Source organism: Colossoma macropomum, unplaced genomic scaffold (genome assembly GCF_904425465.1).
Source record: "Colossoma macropomum unplaced genomic scaffold, Colossoma_macropomum, whole genome shotgun sequence".
NCBI classification, from domain to species: Eukaryota; Metazoa; Chordata; class Actinopteri; order Characiformes; family Serrasalmidae; genus Colossoma; species Colossoma macropomum.
The window spans coordinates 6,221,244-6,232,215 of record NW_023494797.1 but is presented as its reverse complement, the minus strand read 5'-3'; the positions used below and the strand labels follow the sequence as shown (position 1 = coordinate 6,232,215).

Genomic DNA, 10,972 nt, shown 5'->3' with positions numbered 1-10,972 from the left:
AACAGCAACATCGAAGAGACTCAAAATAGAAGGAAGAATTCAAATACTTAATTGCATTGTACACATATAAAAGTCCATTTGATGTAGTTTAAAGAAAGCAGTACAGATGGAATGTAACCAACTGCTCACCTGTGGCATCAAAAATCTACTCAACAACATGTACACCTAGCCACAGTTGGACAAAATCACTAAACATGACAAAAGGCTCTGATGAATACATACTTACATTTATAGATCTTTTTCTTTTTGTGCATCTTAATTATTTGATTATCAAATATGCATAAGAATCTACCTTGTAGACAGTGAGATATATCCAACACTTTGAAAAGTGTTAGTAAATACATAAAAATAGGAAGTGGGAAAACATTAGATGATTGTTTTTTTTTGTTTGTTTAAATCCTTCAAGCTTGAGTTTGGTAATATATTTAACCCAAGCACCACCAGAGTCTATTCCCTTCCATGTGCATTCAACAGTTCACTAAGATTCATAAAGATAACATCACATAAAAAAAACACCACATAAATTCCACATTCAACAAATTCTTACACTCACAACCTTTCACACTACAGTTGCCACATCTCACAAATCATCCACACGACACAAAGTTTAAGAACATCCTTACAGAAATCCCACCAAGCTCCTGAACTACCCCTGAACAGAAGCTCATTACAAGATTGCAAAAGTGAGATAAATTCCTGCAGGGAAAAGGGAACTTTACTGGACTTTAGTGACCTGTCCTCTAATCCCAAGAGGAACAGAACTAGAGTGAAAAGGTTCCATTTGGCAGCAGTGCCCTGCGCGCAAATGCCACAGACGGCTGACGACAGTAGGACAAATCTATTTCTATGCTAACAACTACAGAGTGCAGGCGAAGGACAGGAGTGTAAGACGGCCACTAAAAGAAACTCTGGCAATATCCCAGAAGGAGTTTTACGCAACAGCTGAAAAAGAACTAACCTAAGCAAACATCACGCTTAACCAAAGAAAACAACTTCACCTCACAATCATCGTTGACGTTTCAGTACAAAAATACAGCAAAACATGGGAAAAATTGTACAGCAGCAGCAGTTGTCATTTGATTGATAAAACCAGAGTCCTTTTAGTTACTGAATAAAGTATATGCATCATCAGATTTCCTCCCATAAATGGCACAGTTGAACAGATATGTAGCATATATTCTACTGAATTTCCTAACATCCCATATAAGTAAATCCTATTTTTTAACACTTGGGTTAACTGTAGTCTAAAAATGAATAATGCAAATCATCCTCCGGCCTATAAAACTTTCTTCAGCTGGTATAAACGCCATACACGAAAAAGCTATTGACATTCCTTCAAACTAAAGATTCTGTGCAAGAAGGTCCTTTTGATTTCCTTTTGAGCAATCCACTTTCTCCTCACTGTGGAACAGAATAGGCTGATCAGTGTTTGTGGATGTAACATTTGTTCAGTCTGAATGTGCATGCCTGCGTGTTGTGTTTAGTACAGGGCACTGTCATTGTAGGAGCTGGGGAAGGTGGGGCAGGGTTTGTGTATAGGCAGTGCTCCACTGTAGTCCGCAGTGGGCAGGCTGAGGGTGCTGGCACTCTTGTGCTTGTTCTTCACCCCCCAGCTGAGGAAGGACGTCTTCTTGGTCACTTTGCGCCCCTTCGGATTCTTGTCGTCATCGTCGAAAGCCAGACAGATCATGGAGTAAGTCTTGGGCAGGCCGCCGGAATACGTGGCACTTTTTGCCGGCTGTGTTGGGAGACAGAAAGGATAAGGCATATTAACCCTTAGAAGATGCGATAACAAAAGCATGGTGTAGTTCAGTATAAATTATTTCCCACCCATAGCTCATGAATGAAATTGGAGAAATTCTGTCCAAACTGAAGATTTGGAATTTTCAAATCAATACTATACGTGTTTATAAGTAGAAGAGAAGATAGGGTATTATGATCTGAATTTGATGAAAAGTTAGTCGTGCATACAGTCGTGTTTTGTGGAAAGAAACACACATCCTTTATATTTTTGCCATGTTTTTGTCATTTCACACTAAAACAAAAGTCTGAACGAAGAATCAAACTTGTTAATACAGAATATTCATTAATATTTCATTACGTAACTATCAATGTAATTAGTTATGTAATTATATTTAAATTAGGACCCAACAGATATATTGGGTGGCTGAAAAAAAACATTGACCATTGGTTTTACTGATATCAGCAAAAATATCCCTGATAGCATGCCGATAATTAGCAGCTTATCTTGGGCAGTGCTCAAAGTTGCGACCTCTTGATGATGTAAAACTTTATCGTTGTGCATTGTTTTATATGACAGCAATACAGGTTGAACTGGTGAATCTGAACACTAAAACGTAAGAAAAAATTGTTTTTTAAACTTTGAAACTGACTTTCTGTAATTTATTTGAGTAGAGTGTAATAAACAGGAAATGATGGTCAGTAAAGCAGTTTAACTAAAACTATAGTAGAATAATATTAAAAAATAAAAAAAATAATAGAAATTTACACTGATTTATTGGAACTTCCAATATCTAGAATCAATACTGGCATCATCCACAAAATGTTTATATTGGTTAGGCCCTAGTTTAACAGGTAGGCCAAAATTACAGTAATATTTCCACATTTCTGAGACTTAAGGAAATTACATGTGTTCTAGTCTTTTGCTGATAATGGATTATTAGCAATAAACACATGTAAACAAATGAAACTTAACTACTTCAACTCTGTCTGCTAGATCATCTTCAAGAGAGAGTAAGACAGAGACAGACAGCATTCGGTTTTCTTTCAGCACAATCTGTGGCAGACTGAAAATTGAACTCCCAGCCAATAAAGCAAAGAAGCGGTTTAGGGTGGTAACAGAAGAGTTACCATTGGCTGGCTGCTACTGTCCATCACGCTGACCACTTTAATGTCGATGCCTTCCTCATCCACATCTTTCAGCAGTTTCATGACGTCGCTCACCCCCATCCATTTACAATCTGTATCACCCACAGCAACCAGGTAATCGCCCTCTTTCAATCCATCCGCCTGGGAATGGAGTGATAACAGCAAAGAGAGGGAGAAAGGGACAGAGAAAAAGAAAAGGTCACACAGAGGTACAATAAATCATGCTGTGTGAAAGAGACACTTTTTATCACATGGCAAATATTTACAAAGTGCTTATCATAGAAAGAGCAGACACACATCCTAACACAACAAAATGTAGCTTGCTGTTACACCACACTATTACTCACTGGAAGGACTGACTGATGTGCTCCAACAAAAGAGAGTACAAACACACACACGGCTATTCCTGACCAAATACGCAGCTGCTTTAGACAGCTAGACAGCTTTTTTAGAACTGAAGCCAGAAACAGGTGCACATGTGTGAGAAAGTGGTCAGAGAGGGGGAGAAAAAGAAGATCATTTTGCTTCTTTCTCTGTGGGAACCAAACAGAAAGCTAATCCAGTACCCTACTTTTTTTTTTTATACCACAGAGACAGAGAGAGGCAGACAGAGAGGATGTGAGAGAGCTTAGAGCACTGAGGGAGTGGTAAGGTATAATTATAGACGGTCTGCAGTGAAAGGCCCATCTGGGAGATGTTATGTAATCTCACTAATCGGTCTGTCCTCTCTCATTAAGCCTGCTCACCATTACACAACTATTAATGAGGAGAGAAAGACAGATAAAGAGTGAGAAACAGAGACAGACTGCATTGCGGTAAGAATTTAAGGTCCTTCATTAAAAAAGTTAAAAAAAAACAGTGAAGTATGTGTTGGGTAGCCTGTTGGAAAAATACATAGCTGATCAGATTTTTATTCATACACGTATGTTAGCTCTTTGTTTGTGTGTACTCACAGCTGCATAACAGAGGGGGTCCAGCGACTGGATCTGGACAGGAGCGTCCCCCTTCAGAGTGAAGCCCAGGTCTCTATCCTCAACCTTCAGTCTGACTGTGCGCGGTGCTGTCCACCTCTGCTTTGCCGAGAACACAGACAGTGGGCCCTGTACCACAAAAGCACCACTATGACATCACACCATCACAACATATGGACAATATGGGCAGTACTGTTACGTTACGCTATTACTGTTATTAGGCTAAGCTATATACTGTTTTCTTTTTTTGTTGTTTTTAATGACTTTAATGGAACCACAGCGTAAAAACCCTCGTTCATGTTTTTGAGTTTTTTGATTCCGTCCGCAGAAAGCTGCAACATGGCTTTATCTGTTCATGAAGCACAATTACTTTTTTTATCCATGCTGCTTTAGAACATTATGAAGCTAGCCAACATATCAGAACTGATATGGAACATGGGCACACACGATTTCCTTTTGTGCATCTTAAAAGCAGCGAATGGCACCTTGTCCAACTTCATGGACATCACTGCAGACGCAATTTATGTGCAAATCCTGACACTAAACTGCAATTCATCGCAAACTGACTATTCATGATAATAGGAACAATAAGAAAAATAAAACAATTGCTTAAAAAAAAAAAATCCACTATGAGCTTTTCGTTACTGGGCAGTTTTGACAGAGTGACAGCACTGGTTGTTTACAAGCTCTCCACAGTCAGCTTAAATGCACTTTTACAAATACTGATGTTACTCAATATCTACTGATGTGATTCGTCCTAACAGTGACATCATATTGGCCACCCTTAGCCTATTCTGCACATTTTATTGTTCTCCCTGCTCCAACACACCCACTTTCTCAAGAAAGGCTTGTTAATTAGTTTATAAGTTAGTTACAGCAGGACCAGAACTGGGAACCATTATAGTATGGCAACTTGTTCCAAGGGCAGCCTGGGAAAAGGCCACTGCATTCAACAGAGGCACCGGTCAGCTGGTAAAGTACTTTGTTTTTACAGCCTCTGGAGCCTACCAGGCTGCAATAAAAAATAACTTTTAACTAGCCTGGGTGGGGGTTGAAAAAAAAACAACAAAAAATAAAACAAAGATCCTTTTAAAATAAAAAGTATACCATTTCACATAAAGAAAACTAAAACCTTCAGATGTGTTTTTTTCCTCAAAACAAATAAATACCATGCAGTCAGAGATAAAGGTTGGGGGGTTTATGTTATGGGAGTTCACAGAAGATTTGATATTGCTAGCCAGCTTCCTTCACTGACATGTTTCTGCCATAGACTGGTTTCAGCTGATTATGATTAACATTGAAGGAGAAACCTGGGGTTAAAACGAATTTTTGAAAGACAGTGGCAGAAGCAGCCATCAGAGGATCAAACTCATAGCCTCATATCAAAGTTTTAGGATATCAAAATAGCACAAACAGTTTCATTTAAAATAGTTTAAATTCAAGGGAATCATCACTTTTTTACTTTTCTCTGTGATTGTTCTCAGATGTCTGGAGGTACTGTATTGTGCAAAAGTCAGAGATCACCATTCATTTATATAATTTCCAGTCAAAACAGACTTTGGGTACATGTTATTTCATTTTTCAGAATTAGGAACAAGGCACAGAAGAAAACATATATTTAACAGAAAAGTACAACAAATAAACTTAATGTTTCAGTATTTTGCTGCCTTTATTACAGCTTCCATTCTTTTCAGGAGACTTGCTTTCAGTTCTTTGAAGACATCTGTTGCTGACATATTTTCCACACCTCTGGGCTCTGGGGTGGTCAGCCCATCGTGCTGAAATCACCAGCAGCCTCATTATTTGATATGTAACATTTAAGCAGTAGCATCTTAACAGCTAAACACCCTTTCAGACCCACAGTGTTGTTTTCTCATAGTGGAAGGACAGAAACACCTGTGGATTTTTTCAAATTCTGAATCAAGAGAAGAGCTTGATTTTCTCTTAACCAAGAATGATTTAAGTACTGTTTATATGATAGGGACAGTTTCGGTGAAGGAGAAGTCTCGTTTTCTCTTGTATCTATTAGTAATTTTTTGAACTACAGGTTTGGAAACTCCTGTTTTTTAACTTTCATTCTTTTGACTTTTCTCTTACTTTTCAAGGGGATTATCTTATATTCTCATCAGAAATACAGTGCTTTGAAAAAGAATTTGCCCCTTCCTAATTTCGCCTATTTTTGCATATTTGTCACACTTGACTGTTTCTGATCATGAAACTACTTTGAAAATCGGATAAATGCTGTTTTTAAATTATCATTTCATGTAATGAAGGAAAAGTGCTGTTCTGTTTGAAAGGCTCAAAACAAACAAAATTAAGGTTTTGGAGTGCTTGAGTCAAAGTCCTGCCCTGAAACCGATTGAGCTGCTGTGGCAAGACCTTAAACGGGCAGTTCATGCTCAAAGACCCTCCAATGTAGCAATGTAGAATTAAAAACAATTATTCAATGAAAAATTGGCTAGAATTCCTCCACAGTGATGTAAAAGACACTTTGCAAGTTATCACAAACATTTGATTGCAGTTGTTACTGCCATGGGTGGCACAACCAGTTATTAGGTTTAGGGGCAATTACTTTTTTAGATGGGTGACATAGGTTTTGAAAAAATCTTCAATAAATGGAATGATCATTTAAAAAGCTGAATTTTGTGGTTAATCGTGTTGTCTATCTTATACTAAAATTAGCTGGATGATCTGAAACATTTAAATGTGACAAATCAGCAAAAATAGAAGAAATCAAGTGAGTGGCAATACTTTTTCACAGCACTTTATCTAATTAAAAGAACTAAATTAATGGCTGTTTTGACAGGAAAATGAATGGAAATTAACTTTTTATAGGGTGGTCTCTGACTTTTGCAATGTACTGTAGCTGAGGACAGTGACCAAGGCAAACACCAGACCCTTCACCTGGCTTAATCTGCCCCACTAATCCTGTCCAATTTAGATTCAATACAATCTCTGGAATTCCTCAAGAAATGTAGACTAAGAAGTGTAGAATCACAAATGAATTGAATCTAGATTGGTTTGGTCTAGTTGTGGGGCAGAAAAACAGTAAAAAATTACAATAAAGAGCAACAGGCCAACCAGTCTGTCTACTTACTGCAGTGCCTGGGTGTGTCTGTTAGCCATCCACAAACACATACACACACCTCAGTCAGAATATTGCGACACAGCAATAACTCACGAGCCTTATTTTAAACTCAAGGTTAAATTTGTGCACTCCTACTGCTGTGTTAAAATGTGCACTTCTAATGGAGACACAGTATTTCACCATCGTCATTCATGTTAGTACAACCAAAGTGCCTTCAGAGTTTTTCATTCTGTACAAACAAACTCACACTCAAAAAGGCTTGATGAAAAACTTTTTTTTTTTAAACTTTCCAAAGTCTGACACTATCTCGGCCGTGTTGTATGAGTTTGTATGAACAGCGTGAAAAAGGCTTTGTATGGATCTGTTCAGCACAGCACACAAGCTTGTGTAGTAAATGTGCTCTTTAAACAAATTCCAGTTACAAATCGTGAAAAAGCATTGCAATGCTGTGAACAGACCCCACGAGTGATGTGAAAAGGTGAAAAATGTTAGGGTGAAAAATTAGTAGCCCACATACCAGTCGGTGGAATATGTCTTTGACTTTCACCTTAATGGAGGCAGGAACTTCCATTTCAGCTTTCAGCTCAGTTTTAGCTGGGAGAATAAGAACAAGGAGTGTTAACAAAATTGATGTTACCATCTTCTGCTCCGGACTCAAGATGTACAGTTTGTGCACTTTTGGTGGGAGCATTATTAAATATTGATGTTTTTACAATATACATTTCAAGGAGGGCAACTATAACTGAGGACATAGAAATAACTGTCATCCTCATCATCACTTCTGTAACAATAAATATTTGTGAGAGATTCAAACTGTAATCAAGTTATGTTAAAGAACAAGGAAGGTTTTATACTTAATATGAGATCAGAGTTAGAATTTATTGTTATCCTGACTACAATATGAGCTGATTACCTACATGCTTTGTGTAATTATAAAGGGAGAAGTTACAGTCAGCAACAAAGCTTTAGGTTTTTATGATTTATGTAAAATGCAACAGTCCTGTAGAACAGTTTTTGTGTGTATTGATTGTTTCATTCTGGCCTGTTTGCCTTTGCCTTTTGACTCACAGATGATGTCTGGTGCGTCCATGTAGTCAGTGAACTCGTCTTCCTTGTCATACTGTTCGAACTTGCTGAGAGACCGCTTGTGGCTGGCCTGCAGGATGTCGTTGAGCATGTCCAGCTTTCGGAGGTGACGGCAGAGCCCTTGGATGCGCAGCGCTTCCTCCTGGCCAATTATTGCACGCTTCAGGTGAGCCTTACCTGTGAAAGGTGGGACAAAGTGGGGCAAATGAGAAGTCCAAGGTTATATTATTTAAAAAATATCATACAGCACTTAAAGGTGGTATGTTTAGCTTTTTAATTCTACAGAGAATTGAGTTTCCATGCTAGCATGTAGTTGTTGAGAGTTCTAGGGTCTAGAATTTCTTTAAAGCAATGTTTTAGCCAGAAATCTATTTAATCAGCCATCTTAAAACTTGAAATGTATTTGTCCTTTCGCCAGTTTTAAAAAGAAATGTTAGTTTAGATGAAAGTGGATGTCCCATACAGAGCACCAGTAGTAGAAGTGTCTCACCTATGCGGCGCCTCTCGTCTTTCTGCCGCAGGATGTCAAGAGGTGAGTGTCCATCTGGCATTGCGTCATACAGCTGAGAGAGAGCTTTCTCTTGCTTATCCTCATCATCACTGGGGTTTACTGCAGGCATACACACAACATTAATGCAGTGAAAAGAAAACATAGTTTCTTGTTTCAAAAAATGTATTGATATCTTGTGAGCCATTCAGAAAAACACAGGTTTTGTTTTCTCCTCACTGCAGCTCATCACATAGATGTGTCAAAACTCTACTAGTAGCATTTAATATAGCACTGATGAGATGAACTAAGAATTGGATGGTAACTGATGACAGACATAAAACAACAATCTCATTTGTATTATTTCTTATTTATATTTATTCAAATTCTATATTATTCTACTTCTTTCAGGTGCCTGTGAATTTACACAGTGCTATGTATCATTATTAATCATCATATGATACAGCTGATGCCCCATTGATGCACCCAAAGCTCCAAGCAAGGCTGAGGGTTGAATCTTTTCTTTACACCTCCTGAAAAAGGAAGATGATGATGTTGTAAATAGCCTCTCAACACAGAACCAGAGCTGGAAGTCTGTTTCATGTTGAAGTCACGTCACTAAAGGCATCCACAGGGATCTGTGCTTTATCAGCAGCTCTAGAAGGCTGCTGTTTCTGGCACTGGGAGGGAACTGATAAAGTTTCTACCCTCTGTGGGAGCAGTGTAAAGCCCCGGCCAAAAACAGCCCCTAGTGTGTTTGAACAACAATAAAAGTATTGCATAATCCCATTTACTCTCTCTCTCTGTCTCACCTCCCTTTCTGTCCTTTTACTTCTGTCCTCCCTTCTCTTCCTTTTACTTTCTGGCTCCTGCTTTCCTTCTCCCTCAGTAGAAGGCTTTAATAATAGTTTTGTACACCAGCCTGGCCTCATTAGAATCTTTGTGAACGTAAGGCAACTCTGTTAAACTCTTCTTACCCCAAATCACCATTCCCTTGAGGGTGCTGAAAGAGCTGAACGTGAAGACTCTGTCTCTTTAAAGGTTGCACTGGGCTTTCAGCCAGTCAGCAGAGACTAACAGGCAACTCTTGCTTTTGAAGTTGATGTAAGAGCTGCAATCGGTTAATCAACTTACTCTGGTGGTCCAATAGAGCAGTGGAGATGAAGTAATGAGCGAGGGAACGATAGTGCTGGGTCTTCACTTGCGCCATTGTGGACCAGAAAAAGGGTACGTTGTCCTTAATGGGCATCTGGATCATTGACTGATGGACCTGGTCATACACTTCTCCCACCTATGACAGGATAGAAAACAGGCGTAATGGTAAAGGGTGTAAAAGTTTAGTACAAACTTACATGTTGCTTGTACACATAGAACAGCACAAACAAGAAAACTGTGTACTAAGTTCTAAGAAAAAACAAGGTTAAATTATGCATCATCATTATTCAAAGTGCCAGTTCACTGAGAAAGTAAATTTTATCCATTTGTCTTTAAAGCGAGTATTTGTGACAACCTTAGTTTTTTGCAATAGCTTGCTGATTTTCTGTAAGAAGTAATCTAGTTGTTAGAGTAGTACCTTAGCAGCTTCCTGTGCCATTCTAATCAAGCTGAAGAACTCATTACGGATCCCTGGCAGAGCAAGTTTTTCAAACAGGCACTCCTGAGCCTGTGCTAGCATCATCTTTATCAGCATACTCAACATGGCTGGGCTCATGTCATAGCTAGGAGTGTGTGTAAAAGTCTCTTTCAGGTGATGCAGAACTCCTATGAGAAAAAACAAAAACATAATAAATAAATATTTCATGATTAGTATATTTATAATTAAATCTGTGCTCAGTCTTATTATCAAACAATCATGTGTGTGAAAGAGTTTTCTTACACACACACACACACACACACACACACACACACACACACAGATTATCTATGCCACTTATCCTCCTGGGTCGTGTGGGGTTGCTGGAGCCTATCGCAGCACTCACTGGGCAAAAGCCAACAAAGCTGCCAGTCCATCACAGGGCAGACATCCAGACATATATATTCACACCTAGGGGCAATTTAGCATCTCCATTTCACCTGACAGCATTGGACTTGGGGAGGAAACCGGTGCTCTTAGAGAAAACTCACACAGACACGGGGAGAACATGCAAACTCCACACAGAAAGGACCCTAGCTCTTTAAACAAAGGTTCTTCTTGCTGTGAGGTGACAGCGCTACCCATTGTGCCACCGTGCTGCCCAGTTTTCTCACACGTTCATGCTAATGTAAGACTAACGATTGCTATCTAGTATATGATATTATGTGCTTTCTCGTAGACAGGAACATTTCATCTCTAGAACTAGGCATTTCAAAGGCCCACTGCTAAAAAAAGAAACTTCTGCTTCTGTTGTTTGGGCCTGGAAAGCATCTTGAGCTTTTCATAAGGTGGCATTCAGAGTGAAAGAGAGATAAGAT

The 10,972-nt window shown here is 38.9% G+C and overlaps 1 protein-coding gene across 2 annotated transcripts in view; it reads right to left on the bottom strand.

Moving 5' to 3' along the window:
- Window positions 1–377: 377 nt before the first annotated feature.
- The window catches only part of rhpn2 (rhophilin, Rho GTPase binding protein 2), a 34,623-nt gene continuing 24,028 nt past the window's right edge, over window positions 378–10,972 (bottom strand). The window contains exons 8-15 of one of the 2 annotated variants that reach the window (XM_036584127.1): window positions 10,095–10,282; window positions 9,656–9,812; window positions 8,525–8,644; window positions 8,017–8,211; window positions 7,466–7,542; window positions 3,843–3,989; window positions 2,872–3,030; window positions 378–1,738 (exon numbers count right to left, since the gene is read on the bottom strand). In XM_036584127.1, coding sequence (XP_036440020.1) covers window positions 1,481–1,738; window positions 2,872–3,030; window positions 3,843–3,989; window positions 7,466–7,542; window positions 8,017–8,211; window positions 8,525–8,644; window positions 9,656–9,812; window positions 10,095–10,282 — 1,301 coding nt within the window. In that variant the 3' untranslated portion in view covers window positions 378–1,480. The remainder of the gene's footprint in view (window positions 1,739–2,871; window positions 3,031–3,842; window positions 3,990–7,465; window positions 7,543–8,016; window positions 8,212–8,524; window positions 8,645–9,655; window positions 9,813–10,094; window positions 10,283–10,972) is intronic. The other variant, XM_036584128.1, reaches the window with a different exon arrangement.